The sequence below is a fragment of the Apteryx rowi genome, unplaced genomic scaffold (assembly GCF_003343035.1).
Source record: "Apteryx rowi isolate R43461 unplaced genomic scaffold, aptRow1 scaffold_354, whole genome shotgun sequence".
NCBI classification, from domain to species: domain Eukaryota; kingdom Metazoa; phylum Chordata; class Aves; order Apterygiformes; family Apterygidae; genus Apteryx; species Apteryx rowi.
Window position 1 is genome coordinate 929,638 of NW_020450019.1, and position 21,167 is coordinate 950,804.

At 63.8% G+C, this 21,167-nt stretch overlaps 1 protein-coding gene across 4 annotated transcripts; it reads right to left on the minus strand.

Annotated features, from left to right (window-relative positions):
* Nucleotides 1-822: 822 nt before the first annotated feature.
* On the minus strand, nucleotides 823-20,608 carry MED24 (mediator complex subunit 24). 4 transcript variants are annotated; one of them, XM_026072919.1, is made up of 25 exons: nucleotides 20,372-20,608; nucleotides 17,960-18,042; nucleotides 17,383-17,421; nucleotides 15,723-15,796; nucleotides 14,302-14,525; nucleotides 13,541-13,652; nucleotides 13,045-13,195; nucleotides 12,633-12,746; nucleotides 11,851-11,898; nucleotides 11,530-11,615; nucleotides 11,286-11,372; nucleotides 10,845-10,956; nucleotides 10,049-10,191; nucleotides 9,198-9,235; nucleotides 8,389-8,471; nucleotides 6,871-7,049; nucleotides 6,636-6,735; nucleotides 6,282-6,457; nucleotides 5,916-6,180; nucleotides 5,498-5,679; nucleotides 5,057-5,150; nucleotides 4,619-4,718; nucleotides 2,457-2,534; nucleotides 1,809-1,957; nucleotides 823-1,232 (listed from the first exon to the last, which is right to left on the minus strand). In XM_026072919.1, exons 1-25 carry the CDS (start codon nucleotides 20,499-20,501, stop codon nucleotides 1,116-1,118), a joined length of 2,964 nt encoding a protein of 987 aa, XP_025928704.1. In that variant the 5' UTR covers nucleotides 20,502-20,608; the 3' UTR covers nucleotides 823-1,115. The 4 variants fall into 4 exon arrangements, with proteins under 4 accessions (XP_025928704.1, XP_025928701.1, XP_025928702.1 ...); XM_026072916.1 differs by lacking the exon at nucleotides 2,457-2,534 and having other exon boundaries at nucleotides 20,372-20,602; XM_026072917.1 differs by lacking the exons at nucleotides 17,383-17,421; nucleotides 17,960-18,042 and having other exon boundaries at nucleotides 20,372-20,458.
* Between the last annotated feature and the right edge of the window lie 559 nt (nucleotides 20,609-21,167).

A 21,167-nucleotide genomic window follows, 5' to 3' on the forward strand; every position in this document is an offset into this window, starting at 1 on the left:
CCAGCGGGCGGCTGGTGTGGCACGGTGCGGCACGGCGCAGCGCAGCAGTGCCGAGGCCCGAGGCCCGTTACTCTCTGGCCGCAGGTGCAGAGTGAACTCTCCTCCATGTGAGCGTGTTTCCAACATGAATTTGCTTGCATTTTACAGCCAGGCGGGAAAGCATCGCTGCTCCACCCAGCTGCAGCCGGGCGGCCACTGAGCGCCATGCGCTCAGCTCCAGGCCCCGCGCTGCCTTCCTGAGCTGGTGCGGGGCCAGGCAGGCGGGTTTAAGCTCTCAGGAGAGGATCTGCAGCCCCGTGAACTCATCCGTGCCCCGATTTCCCTTCCTGCCAGAGCTCCGATTAAACGCAGACCAGCACCGGGGCAGGGCCCAGGCTTGCCGCGCCAGGCAGGAGGGCCGGGGCTGCGGAAGCACAGGCGCAGGGAGCTGCGGGAGCATCCAGGACATCCTCCCCTTTCCCTCCTGGCCCACAGCAGCGCAGGCACCGCCRGAGCTGCAGGCAGTTATCTGAATCATCGCACTTTATTGCTGCCACTCAAGCCTCTGCCCATGAATCATCTGCCCTCTCCTTGCCCCTTGGCCAGGCGCCCCATGACAAGCAGCCCCACAGCCCTTATGTGCTCCTAAAACCGCCTGACCTTGGCTCTCACACCAGGGTCAGGGATTTCCCTGCTCTCCGCTGCACGGCGTCGCCCCAGCTAAGYCCTGGCTTGGTCTCTGCCCCGGCCCCAACCCCACGGGCGAGCTCACCTGGAGACGGGGCTGCGGGGAGCCCCGGGGCTGCAGTCAGAACACCGAACAGAAAGGAGGCAAAGCCCGGCTCTACGAAAGGACCGAATTAATCAGAAAAAAAAAAAAAAGCAGCAGGTTTGTCTCAGTCTCTGAACGTCCAGCACAAGGCAGGGAGATGGGAGCAGTGCCAGGAGGCCAAAGGCAGAGGGAAGCCGTCCCTGCTGCCGCCAGCTCTGCCCTTGGGAGCTGGGCACGGCCAGGCCAAGGCCATGGTGACGGAGAGGCTTTTCCGGGTGTCCCATGGCCGAGCCCAGCATCCAGGCTGCTACGGAGGGGCCGCGGCCGCAGCCGCTGGCGTTTCCCGGCGGCTGCCCTGCAGCGCTCACAGGGCGGCAATGGCCTTCGCAGCGACACGGCGACCCAGGGGCAGGCTGAGATCTGTGATGGCCAGGACAATTTTGGGACTGGACATGGTGGATACTTTCACCAGCTCCGAAACCTGCCCGGAGAGAGGAAACAGCTGACTCACGACAACACTGGAGCCATCGGAGCTGGGCAGCGGGACTCAGACCGGGGCTACAAGGACGACCGAGGGGGCTGGGGAGTGCAGCCATAGGAACCGGAGCCGCAAATACCATGTCGCTGCGATTCCCCCACCGCCGGCAACGCTGGGGCAATCCCTGGGGGTAGGCAGAGCCCAGGACCGCAGGGAGCTGGGGGCAGAACTGAGGCTCAAACTCAGTGCATCAGCACCAAGCATTGAACCACGAGAGCTCACGCGCAGCGGGGAAGGAGCCGGAGAAGGAGCGGCACAGCCCTGGTCTGCTCCAGGATCCCGTCACGCAAAACCAGCATCTCCCAGGCTATCCCCAGCGCTCCCCTGCCCCTGCACCCGCACTAATCCTGCTAACGGAGCATCGTGTACAACCCCACAGCCCCTAGCTGCTGTTATGAGAGGGGCAGCTTCCAGGGGGCAGCCCCATCCCCCTGCAACGCCTGCCTCCGTCCCGTGGGAGCAGCAGCCGGCAACGGGAGAAGGATGGCGCTGAGGCTGCGTCTCAGCTGCGGGACTCACCATGGTGAAGGGCATGAACTGGAGGATGCTGCCGCGGCTGCCCTGCTCCAGGCAGTCCACGCACTCCTCCATGAACCACTGGACAAACTGGGTGTGGGTGCCGGCCGTCTTGGCCCCCAGGATGGAAGAGATGAGCAGGAAGAGGTTTGCTGCGGAGACAGGGAGATGTCAGAAACCGAGCCAGTTCAGGGAGGACGGGGGGGTCGCCGTTAGCCCTCGTGGCTGAGGGCGGCCCAAGCCCCTGCACAGGGTGCCCTGGGGACTGAAGTCCCCACCAGTGGCTCAGCAGGGTTGGAGGGGCTGCGTTTCCCAAAGGAGTCACGTCCATCACCTGCGGCCAAGCTCCCCAGGCTGGTCAAGGGTTGCGAGCCCAAGGACGGGGGTAACGGCTCGTCACCCCGTGCAGCAGCCGGGGCCGAAGGCAAAGAGGGGACAGGCCTACAGGACACACTCCGCTGCCCAGCCCGCGGCGGAGCAGCACTGAAGCCAGCCCAGAAAACGTCCCACACCGCCGTCCCCCGAGGAGCACGGGGACGGCCGCAGGGCCGGGCTCTTCCTCCGTCCCGCGGGCAGAGCGGGGCCAGACGCGCCGCCCGGGCCGACCCCACGGCCACRGCCGGGCCCCGCCGCTGGTGACCCCGCCGTTACCTAGCACTCTGTTCAGCGGGTCCCTCATGCTGACGGTGTGAAGCTGGGAGGCGGAGAGCGAACTGCTCATCGAGCGATCTGAGGGGGAGGAGAACACGCGTCAGGCTGGGCGCAGGCTGCAACGGCCCCCCCTCAGCCATGCCAACGGGCCCATCCCGGCCAACGCCGGCCGTTTGAGCTCTCCCAGGCCCCAGGAGGGGAGGGAGAGGTTTGGAGCACGGCCCCCGGCGCCCTCCACGCCCAGCCACCCCAAACAAGCATCATCCTCGCTGCTAGGATATACCAGACGCACAGAACGGAAATAGTCTCTGCATTTGTCAGCATCCCTCTCGGTTGGGGCATGAGAAAGCGGCGCGGGGCAGGCCTACGCACGCCAGTCCGACGCCTGACGGAGCGCAGCAGCCTGGCGAGGGCTGCACATGCTGCCGCTGCTGCTCCAAGGATGTGTCACTGGGCTTCGCTCTTGCACAAGAGACACGTATTCCAAGTCTGACCAAGTTTAATGACATCGCCAAGGGACAGGCATCAGTCACCCTGTGCGAGTAAACCTCACTGTTACTCTGCATTTGGTTTTAATTTAACAGTGACTCGTCACTGACACCCCGCAAGGGCACGAGCGGTGTAACGCAATGTCACGATCAAGAGAGGAGAAGAGCGCTCCGCCGAGCAGGAGTAACGCACAAGCTATACGTACTACACACACTGCTTATAGCAGAACCAGCTGGGCAGGGTGAGCCAGATGTTCAACAGCTGTGCAGCAGCACTGGGAAGTCACTCTCAGAGAAGGATTTAGCTACCAGAGCCGAGACGTGACCAGTGGACTAGCAGCAAACCTTGGGAAGGCTGGGGGGGATCTATCTTAGCCTAACCGAGCCTGCCAGGCTCAGTCTGAGGGACGCCGCCTTGTCCTGGGGGCTCCCGGAGGAGAGGAGTAGGTGTCATCTCCTATCCAACAGCCCGGGGAGGCCTCCTGTGCAGACTCATCCTACAGAGCTATTAAAATCAGCAGGACCCACCTTGTGCTGCTCTGAGGACGCTTGCTAAAAAAAGAAAGCACTCCCCCACTTTTCCCATGGAATTATTGAGTTACGTGGCTAGTGCAGGAAGCGGGATTTCCAAATTACTGCAGCAGACTGACCAAAAAAATCCTGAATGTCACTCGAAAGAGGTGGAAACTGCACCAAGAGTTTAAAAAAAGATAGGGAAACCCCCAAATTTCAACAGTAATGAAACCAACAAAAACCACAGGTTGATGGATATGTTGAAAATCCTCTAACAAAGAGCAAGCTGGACTAAGGGCATTGGAAGAAACAATGACCAAGGGGCATCCTGACTCACTGCCTAGGAGTCCAAACATGTTTTGGAGCTGCAACAGCTCACAGCATCGCATCCGCCATGGCAGGAGAGGGCCAAGGATCCCATGCTGCACTTCCTGCCAGCGCTGTTGCAACCCGAAGCATCCGCACTCTGGCAACAGAGACGTGACTTCACAGACTCATCAGCTCCATTTGCCGTTTTAACACCACTGGAATTTCAGGATTTAATCAGAGATATAGCAAGAACGTCACCTCCAGCCCTGACCGGGCAACAGCTCTCCGGTCCCACATGAAGTGGTCGCGAGCGACAGGGCTTGAACAAAACCTCCCCGAGGCCCTTGTACGCCAGGCACTGCCTTAGGTGGTAACGCCAGGGAGGGGAGATGTGACCTCATCACTCTTCCTAAAGTCCTGTCCATCACGGAAACAAAAAGCCTCAGCCTTTTCCCAGTGCAAAAGCTCCACGGGAACTCAGCAAAACTCTCCCACTTGAGCCCTCTAAATCCCAAAACACCCTGTTACTGTCAAACGCCGCTGCGGGTCTCCGAGTACTCGCAGCAAAGGGAGTGTTGGACACGCGCTATTTCCCAGGGCTGCTAAAGCAAGCGCTGAGCTCTAAGCCAGYGCTGCCTGCCTCCTGGTGCCACACGACACTTGCACCCAGGCCTGGAAAGGTGAAGCGGTTCAGAGGGGAGTGGAGAGCCCTCCCTGCTGTATCCGAGAGCCAGGAGCACTTGGTCAGCTTGGGAAGAAAAGTGGTTTTTTTGTGCTAACAAACATTCGCCCCCGCAAGCGAGTGGCGAGGCAGGACGGTTGCCAGGAGCAGCCCTCCGCGCCTGCACTTACTGGGGCTGGAGAGGATGTTTGCGTCTTCCTCGTTGGAGCTCAGCAGGCGCATGAGCTTGGAGGGCTGCGTGTCGTCCAGCGGGAAGAGGCTGATGTAATCCTGGGGGGCAGAGGGGAATCAGCCCCAGCAGCCCTTCTCCGAGGGCCGTGCCAGGGCCCCCGAGGCGCGCAGCCCACTGCGGGCTCGGCGCAGCGCCACGGCCCACGACTTGGATCTCCGGTCACACCATGGTGACTCAGCCTGGGCCACCCCCCCACGCAGTCCATCTCGTTACATTCCTCCTTCCCCAGGGGGGCAACAGCCGGGGCCGCACAGCCCAGGGACTCCAGCCTCAGCCACCCACCCGTCAGCCGGTTCAACCCTGCCGCCTCCCGCAAACGCTGCCCGTTTGGGCAGGCAGAGAGCCTCCGACCACCCCCGCTCCACGCCGGACACACCTCAATATCCTCTCGGTGTCTCTTCTTCTGCCTGGCGGACGCCTGTCCCTTGTTGTGGGAGGAATAGGAGCTCAGGGCGCACCAGACGGAGAGCCTAGCGACAGGAGGGGGGAGCTGCCGAGGGGCTGTGAGCCCAGGCGGTCGCAGACGGCAGYGCGGGAGCTCAGCTGCCTTTGAGGGAAGGCGGCGGAGCCCAGAGCACGCGCAGGGATGGGACGTGGCAGGTCCCTCCTCAGCGAGAGGCGACAGCCAGCAGGGAACGGGGCCCAGGACACCAGCGCGTCCGTTCCCGCCACCACAGCGCAGGGGCCCGAGCAGCAACCAGGCTGCTGGGCCCTGGCCCAGGACACCCCAGACGCCCCTCAGCATGGAGCGTCTCCCAGCTCCGCAAACAGGACCCCCACCCCAAAGGCCCGTGTACCCGCAGGACAGGGGCCTTACTTGGCCAGGGCCTTGCCCGGCGGGTCCATGAGGGTGTGCCACTTGGAGGAATCGGTGAGCAGGTTGGGCAGGATGTGGCCCAGCAGGGTCAGCGTCAGCTGCTGCATGTCCAGGCAGAAGATGGCATAGAGCAGCTCCACGGCCCGCAGCGTGTGCTCCTTCCGCGTCTCCTTCAGCAGCTCCTGGGAGGCACAGGGCCAGGCTGAGGGATGCACAGGCACGGCTGGGCCTGCCCCGCTCATCTCCAGCGCCTGGGACTGTCACAGCGGACCCAGCCTAGCCACAGCCAGCACTCCTGGGTCCCACTCTAGCCCTGGCAGGAAGGGTRCGCTAAGAGCATGGGCTAGTCTCAGCACTCACAGGCTCAACTCTCAGCTGCAGCGCTGGGGGGGGGGATGCAGCCTCCTCCACCCCGTACCTTGACCAGGTTGTTGCAGAACCAGTAGACGCCCCCCATGTGCAGCAGGGTGTCGAAGATGTGGATGGAGCGGCTGTCGACCCAGCCCTTCTCCAGCACTTTGGTGAACACGCTCGTCAGCACCTCCTTGATGGGCTTCTTGGGGGGCAGGAGGTTCCAGTAGGGGATGGTGTCCATGCCCGTGGAGGGGAACTTGATCTGCGTGGCTGTCTGCTGCAGGACGTCAGCACACATGTGCTCCAGGATGGAGCTCATGATCACCACGCTGCGGCAGAGAGAGAAGGGGTCACGCAGGCCCTGGGAGGCAGGGGGAGGGCAGCGAAGGCCACGGCAYGGGGCACCGYGCACCGCAGGGCCCGGCCTCACCGCTCGTTGTAGAACTGCAGCGTGTTCTCGCCGTACAGGGGAGTYGCCAGTTGCCGGATCATCTGCAGGGACTTCTCCCGCTCGTCCAAGCCCAGCATGCGGACGTGGGCCACCAGCCAGGCCACTGCGCACACCGCCATGCTGCACACCTTCCCCTTGATGTTGTCTGTGATTTTCTAGGGGAGGAGATGCAAGTTGTGAAGTAGCCGGCAAGCTCTGCAGCAGCATTTGGGGCAGGAGGGTGGGGGACCCCAGCCCCATCCGAGCCTTGACCCTGCCAGCGCGGCCCCTCCTCAGGGCACAGCGCACGCCAGTGTCCTGCTCTGCCCCGTGCCGTCCTCCCACCAGGCCCACCTGGATGGACTCGAAGGTGAGCACGCTGTTCTCCCAGGCGTTGAGGATCTCCAGGATGGCAGCCGAGATGCTCAGACACGCCTCGTGCCACTTCATCTGCCTGCCAGAGAGGAGAGAGGCAGAGAGGTTGAGACGCTCGCTCAGAGCGGCCGCAGGCCCAGGGAGACGGGATGGCCGCTCCTCTCCCCAGCCCCGGGGATCGCTCCGGCCCAGCGGGGAGCCCCCCAGCTCTTACACCAGCTTCATCTCRGAGGAGTTGTTCAGGAGGGCGACCAGGGACTCCACCTTGGTGGAGTCGGGGCGGAAGCAGGGGTGGTCGGGGTTGAGGATCTTGCCCTCCTCGGGCATGCAGGTCAGCATCCAGGTCTCGAAGAAGGGCACCTCGCCCGCCGGGCTCGACTCCGACAGGATCACCTGGAAGGGAACCGGGTACAGAGGGGGCGCTGCACCCGCGGGCACCCTGCCTGGGGACCCCCCGCCCGGGGGGCTGCCCCCCACCCAAGGGGGCTCGCGGCTGGGGCAACAGCGCCGCCCCGTGGCCTGCGCGGAGAGGCCGATCCCTGGTCCCGCTCAGCCGCCCGGGAAGGCGCCGGTTTCCAGCCCGTGGGCCGTGTTTGGCCCTCTCCCGTGGGACTCCCCGGGGGGGGGGGGGGGCTGCAGCCCGTCTCGGAGCAGCGCTCCGACTTCGACAGGCTGCACCGGGAGCCCTCGGGGAGACACCGGGACAGGGTCAGTCCGCAGGGGCTGCAGGTCACCTTGTCCTGCCCGGAAAGGGTCACTTGCCCCCCCGCCAGCCGCTTCGGGGCTCGGAGGACCTTCCCTGCTGCGCCCCGTGCCCGGATGCCCCGGCCGGGGGGCAGAGCCGGGCTCAGGCTCCCCGGCAGCAGGGTTGCCCGGCCCACAGCTCCGCAGGGATGCGGCGCAGCCCAGGGATGGGGCGCGCAGCCCAGCTCGTAGCCAGCTGGGAAGGTTCCCGAGGGGGACACRAGCTGGGAATCCTGCACGCTGCTTCCTCCCTTCAGCCCTCCGTGACCCATGGGACACTATTTTTGTCAAAAGCGAGATGTTTTGCACATCTGTTCAGCAACAGCTGGTCAGGAAAGTCTCTCTGGGCCGGGCTGGGGGCCGAGGCCTCAGCAGAGCCAGATGTGCTCGGGGCTGTCTGAGCTGCCTCCGGCCACACTGCGCCAGCCTCCCCCCTCCTGGCTCCCTGGGTCCGGGTGGGCAGGTCCCCGCCACGTCTCACTCCCTCTCAGCGTTCCCGGTGTTTCGGTATCGTTTTGCTCCCAACACGCACACAGATGTCAAAACCTGGAAATTTTTCATGCAACCAAAGCGCCACTTCCTGAATGGAGCTGCAAGTTCCCCCTTTCAGGAGGGAGGGAGGGCGGACATTCAGCCTCGGCTGCATGGGCCCCCCGGCCAGCAAACGCCGGCCTCTACCCACACCCAAAGCGCACGCGACCAGAGCGCAAGGCTGGGAAAAGTCTGGAGGGATCAGAGCTGGCCCGGCCAGCCCCCGAGAGGGTACGTGAGCAGCGTCCCCCCCAATGCCACGGTGCTGCACCCGGCGCCCAGGGACGGCGGCGGTGGCGGCAGGGTCCCAGCCGGCGGGGCGGGCTGGCCGCTAGAGGAGGCTGGCAGGCTGCAGCGCGCTGCTCGCGCAAGGTCAGAGTCCCATCCCTGCCCCATCAGCCGGGATCAGGGTCTCGCTCCCGCCCTTTCCGCTCCGCAGAGGGAAGGCAGGTTATACCTCCGAGCCGTAGGTCTGGGCCACGTGGCACAGCATGAGGAAAGAGATGTCAAAGAGCAGGGCTCGGACCGAGGCTGCTTTGGCTGAGGGAAGAGAAACGAAGGCTTTAGGGATCTCCAGGCTCAGCACGGAGGAGGCAGGCGGGCGCCCGGTGAGCTGGGGGCTGGGACCCTGCTTCCCCTCGAGAGCTCTCCCAACCCCAAAAGCGCTCGTGCGCGAGCGAGGACACCAGGGATGCGCCAAGGGCCTCCCTCAACCCAGGCTGCCTCAGTCCAGGCCCCCAGAGCGGCTTTGGCTTCCCGTTCAGCAGCCCCGGCCCAGCCCCGGGCTCCCCCCGCGCTGCGGAAGGTCAGAGCACTCGGCATGTTTAATCACACGCAAACGCAGTCAGAATCCTTATCTTGGGCTGCGTGCTGACACATCACCCCTTCCAGGGAGGGAGCCGGGGCAGGGCCGGCCTTGAGAGGCCCCGTGGGCCGGGCTGGGCTGGGCAGGGGGGAGCCTTTTCCCCGCAGGCAGAGAGCGCCCCGCGCCGGGGATGGACGCGCACACGCCAGGCACAAGGGCAGCGGGTCCCCAGGGGCCCAGATCCCTGCTGGCACCCGGCCACACGCCCACGCGCCGGGCACCCTGCCGGCAGCCCCCCGCCTGGAACAGCGCAGCACGGCTCTCGCTGCGGCGCCACGGCCAGCTCTGCTAACCCTGCCGCCGGCCGGGCCCCTCCAGGCCCCGCTCAGCGCCGCAGCACGCGGCGGCAGCGGGGGAAGCACAGCTCAAACCGCACCGCACGCGGACGCGCACGCACTTACAGCCTTCTCCGCTGATGTGCTTCGTGAATTCATTCAGCCTAGAGGGGGCAGAGAGAGCCGCAATGAAGCGTTATCATCGTCGCCGCAGTGAAACAGCGGCCTCTTCCCCCTGCCCACGTCCCCCTCTCCCGTCTGCACTCAGGGTGCCGCCGTCCCGGCGCTGCACAGGCCCAGCAGGAGGGAGGGAGGGAGCAGGGAGGGCAGGGGACCGAACCGGGGCCCAGCTCCACAAACGCCCTCCGGCACAGCAGGAACGAGCTGCCTCCTCCCTCGGCCTCTGCCCCCCTGCAGCAAAACAGGTCCAGCAACACTTCTTTTCCCCCCTCACCCAATCGGTCCGGCGTTGAGCACGGGCCTCTCACAGGGCCAGCTCTGYGTGGGGGTTTCCGAGCGTGACCCTCTCTCCGTACTGCAGCAGCACAAAGCCCCCACCAGAGCAAACACCAGGGCCGTGCCGGGGCCTGCTGAACCGCCGGGCACCCGGCTAGGCCTGCGCGGTTCAAGCTGCCCCCAGGCCYCCCCTGCTTGAAGCAGCACGTCGCGCCGCTCCCGTGCATGCTGGTACGTGAGCTATAACCAGGCCACAGGCATCTGGGGACTACAGGCGCACGCACACACACACACAGAGCAAGTGCCCCGGATCTGAGACCGTGCTGGTGCTTTCAGCACGCAACCCTCAAAAGAAATCCAATCCGTTCTGATGCTCTGCGCTGCTCACACAGGAGTGCAGGGGGAAGGCTGCCGCGGGGTGCAGCTCCCCCGGGCTCTGCTGGATCCGGTGCTGCACAAGCACCTGCCTAGTGCCGGTCCCGCTAACCCCTGGGGACGGTGTCACCTGGGTGCTCACTCACTTGATGAATTTCCGAGCAAAGGATTTCAGCTTGCCCGTTGCCGCCGCCGCTGCCAGCAGCAGATCCAGGCTCTTCCCAGAGAGCATGTGGCCCAAGACCCCCAGCAAGCCCTCAGGGGATTTGGAGTGATCTGCATCCATGGTCTACCAAAAAAACAGAGGGAAGGAAAAATCAGAGGAAATGTGTATTACAGAGCAGCAGTGAAACTGCGGACGTGGGGGCAGTGCTGGTCGGCTGCCAGCAGCATCCCACGAGGCCTCTGCGAGCGCGGACCCGCGCGGCTCGGAGAGATGGGGAGAGCCGCCAGCTCTGCAGGCACTGCAGGGCACGCCGGCTCGGCCGCGAAGGGAGAGCGGTTCAGTCGCCGCCCAGGAGAGCTGCGGCACGAAGGGCAGCACGACCCGCGGCAAGTYGTCCTCGCGCGCTCAGCAGCAGCGAGGCAAAGCAGAGCGACGCAGGGACGGGGGAGGCCCCCGGGGACCGGGGAGACACACGCGGGGGGAGCAGCTGCGAGGAGGACGGGCCGAGCTGGCCAGGCGCAGGCTGCTGGCATGGACGAGGCAACGTGCCGCCTGATGGCTCCTCTGGCTTCCTAGGAAGGGGGARGAGGCTCCCCACGTCCATGCAGAGCACCGGGCCCTACCGACAAGGCTGGGAGCAATTCCTCCACCACAGCACAGGGGGAGATCTGGCACCTTCCAGCCACTTCCCGGCTGCCGGGGGAGACCAGTGCCGCAGGAAGCAGGCTCTGGGGCCCAGCCCGGCCTGCCCAGCACGGAGGCGCGAGGAGACTCACCTTTAGGATGTTGGTGACAGTCGGCTCGGCTCTCAGGATGAGCCCGGGGTTGGGCTGGATGTTGGCGTTCTCTGCCGATTTCAAGCGCGGGGCATGTTCCCTGTCCGCCGTTCTGGGGGACGCGCAAGATGGGCGCCGTGAGCAGGAGCTCCTCACCCCTTCCACTCTCCTCCCCGCGGCTCAGCCACCTCCCACACCTCCACCACCAGGGCCACGGCATCACCATCCCCGAGGGAACTAGCACCCGCCGCCTCCTCGTCCTCCCTAAGGAGCCCAGGCTGCCACCGCAGGGCAGCGCCAGTTGCCGCTCTGAGAGGACGCTTTGCCTTACTCAGTTTGTCACGGTAAGGAAAGCCTTGTCTCTCCAGGCCAGCGTGTCCCAGCAGCGAGACACAGCACTCCAACCCCACATGGCTACCCGGGCCTTGGAGGGGGCTGTACCGTTTGGTGATCAGGTTGGTCATGTTGGCCTCCGAGAGCAGCCCCTGCTTGCTGCACTCCTGCAGGAGCAGACTCGTGCAGTCGCAGCTGAAACAGAGACGGGAGAGCGTCAGGCTGGGGGACAGCGCTCGCCCCGAGCGGCACCCGGCTCTCCGCAGAGAGGCCACAGGTCCCCATGGTGCAGACCGGCCGCGGCACCGCCACGTGCCCGTTGCGCTGTGCGTCAGCCACGGTGGGCACTCACTTGCATCGCTGGTCTGCTTTGTCAAGCAGAGGGGTCAGCTTCAGCAGGAACTCGAAGGCGCAGTTCACATCCTCGGTGAAGTCTTGCTGCGCACAAAAGCCAAGCACTCAGCTGGGAACAGCTGCTGCAGGAGCTGACGGAAGCCCACCTTTCCCTCCCACTCCGTCTTGTCCGTTAAAAGAAAGTTGCTGGGACATAGACCGTTCCTTACCCCAGCCGCCCCCATGCAGCTTTGGCAAGACACCAGCACCACCGTGACAAACGCGATTCACTTGTGCATACAACACTGAACAGTTCCAATCAACAGCCCTTGCAACTCACCTTCTCCCCTTGGGGATACTTCTTGAGTTTAACCAGGACCTGGGGGATCTGCAAGAAGCGGGGCACAGATGTGACCGACAAGGCAGACGCGTTTCTGCGGTCAGGATCCCCCAGCAACACAGGCAGCGGGAGCCAAAGGGCAAAACTCCTGCAATCACCAGTTGCTCTCCCAGCCCAGAGTAAGGAGCGTTTCCCGAGCAACCCATGCGCCCAGGGTGCTTTGTTCCACCACTTCCCCTCTGCAGTCCTTCAACCATCGCAAAGGGTAGCGGGGCAAGGCCACCTCGTAACAGCCAGGCAGCGGCCTGCGGCTGCAGAGGAGCGCGGCACAGGACAGAGCACGTCTCAGGCCTGAAATTACACCCAGATCCCTTTTGTTTGGTACAAAGGCAAGAAGCAAAGCAGACTGCTCCGGGGCTGCCCACTGCTGAGCCATTGGGAGTGTAAGGCCAAAGGCTGCTGTGGCATCCTTCAAAAGCCATGGTTTCCCCCACAACGTCCCAGGAAAGCCACTCTGCAGAACAAAACGGGGCTGGGCTGAAAAGACATCCCAGGCAGCAAAGCTGACGCTCGGCGGGTTGTAGGAGGGCTGCCTGCAGGCTCCACCATCTCACACGCTCTCCAGATGGGGCGTGAGAAGGACCCCGAGGGGCACGCAGCAGGAGAAGAAAACTAATTGCTCTGCCAGGCTCCAGCACTCAGCAGCGACCGGGGTGTGGGGGAAAAGGCAGCGACGGGCCCCGGGCTAGAGTACCAACACCTCCCAGGGGGCTAGGACCTACCTTCAGGAAGGTGAAGGCTGTCCACTTCAGCTCCTCCGTGCCCTCAGGGGACTCGATGAGGCCCACAAAACAGGCCTTCCAGATCTCCAGCACAAAGAGCGGGGAGGGGATGCGCTGCAGAGCACACAGAGAGGACCCTGCGTGAGGGCACCACGGGGTCCAACCCTCCCAGGCCTCCAAGTGCCAGAAGAGCAATAAAGTGACTCCCCCAACCACAGCCAAGCCCTAGAACCTCCTGTGCAAGGACCAACCACAAGAAGGACAAAAGTTTCCCCTGTGCCAATGGGTTTGTGCTGCTCCCAGTGGCTCTGCCCATATCCATGAACCAGGATCACACAACACGCAGAGCTGCAGCAAGGCCCTGGTCCCACCGGGCCACCCGGAACAGGACAAAAAGGTGCCACTTTTGTACCTGCATCCTCTTCACCATCATCAGCTGCTCCACTAGCGGCTGGGTCTCTCCCGTGAGGTTCATGGTCCCTTCCAGCAGCACCACGGCGTGCACGGTGGGGAAGCCGGTCTTGTTCAGCTGCTCGGTGTGGACCGAGAGCATGGTGGGGATGCTGGGCAGGAGACGACAGCACGGGGTCATAGGAGCATTGCAGGGACAGACTCTTGCTCCACCTGTCCCATCCTCCCTTCCCAGCCAGGCCCCAGATCTCTGCCGTCGAGGGGCCGCCAGAGGAGCAATCCCCAGGTAAGACTGCCTCGCAGCAGGTCACTGCCAGCCCTGTCGCCCTCCTACCCCACGGCCTCTTGCCAGCCCACGGCCAGCTCAGGAGTCAGCGCCGGGAAGGGCAGGAAAGCAAGGAGCCAGCGTGGAGGCAGCAGGAGGCTCTCGGCCCCCCAGAGCGGGGCTCAGACCCACTTTACCCTCGGAGCACGCAAAGACAGCGGCGTGCAGCTACCTCTTGATGAGGGAGACGCAGTCGTCAGCCTGGCTTCGCAGCGGGGAGTTGCTGAGGCTGCTCAGGTTCTCCCCCAGCTTGACGAGGGACTGCTCCACGGCGCTCCACGAGGCTGGGGAGGGAGGACAGGCTTTTAGAAGGGGGATGGGGGGGGGGGACAGCAACATGCCAAGGACCCAGGCAGGCTGGCTTAAAGCCCCGCAGTGGCATTGAGCGCCTGCCAAGGCTGGGGCTCCTCGCCAGGCCTTGCAGTGAGCAGACGTCAGCTCCTGTTGCATCTTCATAGCTGCGGGGTGCCCAGCTCCCCAGGGCGCCTTTGCAAACCCAAGCTGAGGGTGTGCACGCCACCAAGCAGCTCCTGCTCTGGGCTCAGTCTGGCACAGCCTTCTGGCGAGGCACATGGACAGACCRAGGGTGCAGGACTGTGCCAGGCAGGCTGGTGGAGCGCAGGATCCACTCCGCGCCCAGGAACAGCTCACGCAGCCTTCGCATTAATTCTGCTCCTCTTCCAAGGGCAGTGTGAAAGGGAGGGGGCAGAGGGTGGCACGGAGCCAAGGAGGAGATGGTTACAGCAACAGGGCTGGAAGATGGATGGGCTTGGAGCCGCAGGGACAATGCGGCAGGATCTGGGCAGGGGGAAGGGAGAGGTGGCCACATCTTCCCGAGGCCAGCAGCGACTAGGAGCACTGGCAGCTGCCACGAGCTGCACGTGCTGAAGGACAGGGCACGGCCGCGAGGCCTGGGCAGGGGCAGCGACATACACGTCTCCTCCAGTTTCGCGATGTGGATCAGGGCCCGGTTCTTGGTGCTGCTGAGCATTTTCTCCAGTCGCTCCAGGCACATCTTCAGCTGGCTCTCAGCTGCCGCCTGCTCCAGCGTCTCCTTCACCTTCTCGGCATAGAAGGCGGCGCAGCGCAGAAGCCAGTTGAGGGCACTCATCAGGGCCCGGCAGAGGCCGATGCACTCCTCTGCTTTGCCGTGGCAGCTGCGATGGGGAGAGGAAGGGGACTGCACTCACCACGGGCCGGGCTATTGCCCCCATTTTACACAGGGGAAACCGAGGCACAGAGCCGGGGCAGCCTGGGGAACCAAACCCACATCCCATGCCCCAGCCCAGCGCGCCTGTCGGCTCCCGGCTCCTCTGCCACATGCCTCCATCTGTTCGGCCTGTGAACACCCCCCAGCACCAAGGCAAATAAAGTCTTTCCAGCGCAGACTCCTCTCTGGCCACTCAACTACAGGGAAACTTTCCAAGCCTCTAATCAAATTATCTTGCTAAGAGAGGCTCAGCGTTGATCAATGTGCTGCGAGAGGTGAATGCTTTCCCCTCCTGATGCACAAATCATTGGGGCCAGAAGTTTTGATCAAATTAAGCGCAGGATCAGATTAGGCAGGGACTGGATTAAGTGGCCGGCTCTGCAGTTGGCCAGCAACAGCTCCTTGTCAACATCTGTGACTGATGCATATTCATTGCTGCTGCTCCATTTCATGTAATTGAAGAGCTGCTACCTTCAGCCTTCCTCCTCCTCCCGCTTGCCCCCTGCGTGCTCTCCACTCCAGCCTCCCAGAAGAGGCTGTCAGGGGTTAACAGGAAGATTTCTGGGCTTTCTAAAAAAGTTTTTGTGGCCTGAATTGTCTGGGCTCCCCTGGGTCCCGCGACACCAGCGGAAGAGCACGAAGCAAAACAAGGCAGCTGTGCTGAGCGCCTGGGGCAGTCCAGGCAGGACTGAGCGCTGGCAGACGGSAACACGTAGCCCGGGCCCTGGGAAGCCAGGGAGGCCACACACAAGAACCGAAACACACTGCAGGGACAGAAACCCTCAGGCCACCGGGCTTACGCCCACCCCTATCTACCTGAGGCAGGCAGGAATATCTCCGGGGAAGCCCTTATCGCAGAACGGCTGCATTTTTTGCAGCTTTGAATGAAGCTGACAGGGTTTGGCATTCCCTAGCCCTCTGCTCTGCCCGTCCTGGCACTCACGTGGCATCCCCCGGCCAGGACAGCCGGAGGGGGCCCAGCAGCACAGGAACAAACACGGAGCCCGAGGGAGAACCGGCCTCCCTCTGCCAGAGCGAGCACCTCGGGCTCGGCAGCGCCCTCTCGCCCCGCCTGAGCTTTGGGCTCCTGGTACGGACACAGCCTGGGGACGAGACGGCAGGGCTGGAACGGGCTGCACCGTACCTGAGGCGATCGCAGAACATGTCCATTATCTCCAGCAGCGACTGGACRCACAGGTCTCGGGAGAAGTCATCGAACTACAGCAGGGGAACAAGGAGGGATTTCAGACGGGGGGGTGCCAGGCTCCAGCAGCTCCAAAACCAAGCGAAACCCCCTTCCCCGAAGGGCCGGGCCAGGCACTACCAGCCGCAGGACACTCCTACCCTGGCAGCGGCTCAGCAGCCACTCGAACGGGAACTAGGTCGGGGCTGTCCGAGGGCCGGGCCGTGCCCTCCCRGGGTCGCGGCAGGCAACCGGGCCACGGCAACGGGGACAAGGCTGGGTTTTCCAAACAACCTCGCAGAAGGCTGCGGCCGAGAGACCGCCGCGGGGGCCGGAGCTCGGTTTTCAGGCCCCTCTCCACCCCGTGGGCTGCGTTGACAGGGCGGTGGCTGGGCGCCAGGCCGCGCGCCCACCCCCGGCTCGGCGAGGCTGGCAGCGGCCGCGCGCGCTGACAGCCTGCCCGGCCGCGGGGCCCGCGGGGCGGCGGGCAGCAGAAGCGCCGCTCCCCGCCTCCTCCGCGGGGAAGGCTGCAGAGCAGATGGGGCCGCCCCGCCGGGCCGGAGCTAGCCCGCGGGCCTCCTCGCGGCCCACGCTGATCTGAAGGAGAAAAACCTCGGCTGTCAAGGTCAGCTCTCCGTCCGCCCTGCCGGAACGGGCGGCGACGTGCGACCCAGGGAGCGGCGCCCGCCCGCCGCGGCGTTCGGCATCGGCCAGCCCCGCGCTAGCTCTCCCTCCCCCAGGAGCTCAGCGCCGAGGCTCCCCATCCTCGCTGGGGCTCAGCAGTGCGTTTCCAGCCCGGCTCCCTGCAGGCCCGAGGCCGGCGCGCCGTGCTCAGCCTGCCTGCAGCACCCCAAAACACCACCAGCATCCCATCGCTACCAGCGCCCTTCTGTTCCCACCCCCGGCAAACACACGGAGGTGGGAGGAAAGGAATTCTTCTCGCTTCGAATCAGAGGTTGCCCTGATAAAGCTATCGCACAGGGAGGGTGGGGGGCCCGACACAGCCCACAAGGGGCCACTCGCTCCCTTCAGAGCGGCCACGCTGCGCCCCAGCAGCACACGGAGGCAGCTCTGCCGCCGGCTCCAGAGGACTTGTTCCCAGCCGGAGAGGCGCAGGGATGCCGAGCGCCCGTGGGAACCTGGCCCATGAAGCCGGGCAGGCAGACACAGCTACGCGGCCCRGCGTTGGCAGCGCTCCCTCGCGAGCGGCACGGCTTTTCCATAACCGGCTCCGGATTCCCACAGCGCTGCCAGCACTGCCGGCCGCAGAGGGATGTGGTTTCCGGCAGCCGAGGTGTGGTTTACACGCACGATGCTGCGGGGTAGGAGCCTGCCAGGCCCCCCACAGCGGAGGGACGAGGCTTTCACGCCCGCAGCGCACACAACGCGGAGCGTGACCGTCCCCAAACGGGAGCGGGACCCCGTGAGGAACGGCGACAGCCCGTCCCCAGCGGGACACGAGAGGGCTCATTGCTAATCTGTGCCGTCCAACCACTGCTGACTCAGCAGAGGACGTCATTTTCTGCTTGACCTATATTTGGTGAGAGTTCTGGGGAGGGAAATGGATATGTGGATCACAGGTAAAGAGAAAAACCTCCGACAGCAGCTGTCAGAGCCGTACCTTGCTGATGGCCGTCAGCACCGTGGAATAAGACACCATCTAAGAACAAAACACAAACCAAAACAAACCCGGCAGAGCAGCGTGTTAGTAGGTGATGTTTGTACGCGCGGCGCCCGTTGCTGAGGAACGGCAAGGTCAGGGCACGGCCCCGCCGCCTGTCATCGCGGACGGGGCTGGGGCACTGACCCGGCACAAATCCAGAGAGACATTTTTAGGTGATCGCTGATTGTTTTCACGCAAACTTTAAACAATATTAAACGCTACACTCAGAAAGCGCGGGGCTAAGAGCAGCAGCAGAGGCTCTCGGCAGGCAAGGATTTCTACTCCGTCTCCGTGCAGCTGGGCAGCGGGTGGACACCATTTACAGAGAGATCCTTGCGTTGGGCACGCGCCAAGCACAGAGCCCTCCACCACCCGCCCCGGCCTGGGGGGAGACGCGATGCCTCCGAGGCGCAGACGGGAGATATGGGGTGTCCGGCCGCCACCAATTCCACACCCCGGTTTCTTTGCCCGCCTGCTACTTGGGGCTGCGAGGCGACACCCAACAGTGTCTGCAGTGCACAAAGAGCGTTATTACCTGGGAACTGATAGCATATTTCAGGTAGGACAAGATGAGTGGGTTCGGTGACGGCCCGATCATAGCCTGTTCGAGAAGAGCCTCTGCAAGCAAAGGAGAGGGGCCAGGAGGTCCCAGGTCAGCAAACGCGTGACTTGTGGAAACACACACACACACACACGCACGTTGCGCTCTCATTTTTGGTCTCATCCCACAGGGAAGGTGGCAAAGACAAATTGCGCTAACCACRAACACTTTGCACAAAGCTTCCCTGAAATTAGCTGAATCCCGTAACTTTCTAATCCCAGCAGCAAAAGCTACTAAATAATTTAGGAAGCACAAGCAGCCTCCTGCTAACTCAGCTCTCCCCAAACAGCACCTGATTCTCTCCAAACATGTCCCCCTTCCTCCCACATACTGCCCAGGAGGCTCTTGGCATCCACCACCGAGTGACTTTCACTCTGGCACCTGGGGCTGGACTCCAGGCAGAGAGCCCCTCTGCTGAGATCAGCTCTGCACGTCTGGCGCTCCCTCCCGCTGGCTGCCTGCCAGCGCCGGCCTTTGGAAGCCGGAGGGGCTCTGCCCGTCCTATCTGCTCAGCCAAGCCCTTAATTGACCATTGGAACTATGGCAGAGTGCAGGAACCACCTCGCAAAAGCAGGCCCCAGGCTGCAACTAGGTCAACGCACCCAGATGCGAGAGGGGAAGCGGCCGTTTGGGAAACCRCCTCCCCAAAGAAAACGGGGAGCAGCCACGGCTGGATCACAGCTGCGGAAGCAAAAGGCAGCACCCGGGATCTCGAATGGAGACTCAGACCACGTCCAAAAGCATYGTAGCTCAAAGACAGAAGGCTGATGGCAACCTGCCCCCTTCCCATCCCCATCTAATCAGGGAGTGTCAACACGCGCCAGCCACATGCTGTTACCCACTGCAGACGTGTCAGCACAGATTTGCTGGGCACCGCCGTGATTCTGGCGGCTCGTGCCAGATTCTCCTCCTTTGTAGTCTGAGCCTGAAACGCACGAGCTGGGAAAGGCTCTGCGCTAGGGCTGCGGCGAGAGGGGCTTAGAAAGGAAGCAGCGCTATGAGCACGGCGGTTGTTACAGCCGTCCCAGACTTCAGGAACACCCTCCCCGCGCGCTCACAACCTGCCGGCCCTCACACAACACTCACGCTGCCCAGGAAGGCCCGGCAACACCAACATCCCCCCACAAGCAGTTCCTGAAGCAGCAGGGCCAAACAGAGCCAGCTCCCTCCCCCTCCTTGCAGGGCAGCTGCCCTCCAACGCAGGCTGGGTGTTAAAAACGAGCCTTTCCTTCAGCTGAGGCACTAATAGGTGGTCAGGAGAAACCTGTTTTCGCAGAAATTGTAGGCACTGATTATCTCTAACCCTTTGACTGGGCTTTAGTTGGTGGAAAGCAGCCACTCTGCTCTCAGGGATATGCAGGTGGGCCCACACCAAGCATCCCACGGGCCTTGCTGCCTCAGCAAACTGAGCTGGAGAGGATCCTGCCTGGGTGAGACAGGCAAAGGGCTGCAGGGCTGGAAACAGGCACCCGGGAGCCCCGGGAAGCAGCTGGCYGGCAGCAGAGCCAGCCCTCGAGCCACCCTCCTGAGCGCCGGCTTAGCCCCGAACCRCCCTGCACATCCTCCAGCGCAGAGATCGCAGCGCCCCACTCCCACGTCCACGCTGGCCGCTCTGAGCAAATCTGTTTCCCCAGGGCTGCCCCACAGCCTCCTCCGCCACAGCCAGGCCCCACGGCTCCGGCGCGGCTGACACAGGCTTCCTCGAGCTCCGGGTAGCCTTGGGACCCTGCACAGAGCCCCCACAGGCGGGGGCTGAACCGGCTGCAGGGCTGTGGTTTGAAAGAACCTGCCCTCAGGAGCTGGGGCTGGGCCAGAGGCTGCTGGAAAAAGCACTGGTAGGACACAGCGAGGGGAAAAGGTCAGCTGGGAAAAGGTCCCTCCTCTCAGTGCAGCGAGGAGCAGCTCCCTGCCTGCCTCAGGACCGTTTCCCTTTAAATCACGCACTACAGCAGTCCTCGAGCAGCGCTTCGTGTTTATTTATCCAGGGCTTGCAAACACGCGCTTGCTGCACAGGAAAAAAAAAAAAAACAACACCCTAGCAACAAGTTTCTATAATTGGCATAAAAGCCTGGCAAATCTTTAAACCAATGGAGCTCAGCAGGTACCAGCATTTGGCAGGATTTGTGTCAAACGCCCTTGAATAGGGACGGGAAAAGAAATTCTAATAAAAAGGGGGGGGGGGGAAGAGGAGGAAAGAGGCTTTCGGGATTGAGTAACACCCGGCGCCGGCTGGAAACACCCACGAGGCAGCGGGGGGCCGTTATCACCCCCTTGGCGGGGGGGAAACTGAGGCACGAGGGGTGAGTTTGGGGCGGAGGTGGGGGGCAGGAGCGGGGACCCCCTCACCTGCCAGGTTGAGGATGTCCCAGGTGGCGCCGCGGGGGAAGAAGCGCTTCATGTTGATGGCCCACTGGAAGTCGCTCCAGCGCTCCTTCCAGGCCTGCAGGATGGCCTGCTTCAGGTTCACCACCTTCATGGCTGCGGCGTCCGCCCGGGGCGGCCCTGGCTCCCGCGGAGGCGAAGGGGAAGCTGCGCCCCGCGCCCCCCCACGGAGCCCGGTCGCGCCGCCGCCGCCGCCGCCCCTCACCCGCGCCCAACAAGGCCCACGGCCCCGGAGCGCGGCCCTCAGCGCCTGGGCACCGCCATGTTGGCACCCGGCAGCAAGCCGCGCGCTGATTGGGCGGCGCGGCGCGGGGCCTGCTGGGAGGTGTAGTCTGAGGGCGGGGAGGGGGGTGTGTGTGCAAAGGGCGGGGCGCGTGCAAATGCGTGTGCGCGAACACGCGCGTGCACGTGTGTGTGTGTGTGTGTGCGTGCAAGAAAGCGGGCGGAAATACTGCTGTGCAAACGCGTGTGCGCAGACGCGTGCGCGCAAATACATGTCCGCGTGCAAGTACGAGCGCGAAGATATGCGCGCACGTGCGCGCGTGCAAACGCGCGGGTGCAAACGCGAGTGCACAAACGCCTATGCGCGAGCGTGTGCAAATGCGCGCGACCAAGCTCACGTTTGCAAAAGCAAGGCGTGCAAACGCGTGTGTGYACCCGCGTGTGCGCGCGCGTGCCGGGCGGAGGCGTGTGCCCCCCGGGGAGAGCGTGGGTGCGCGCGCACGTGCGCTGCCACGCGTGTGCGTGGCGGTGCAGGCGC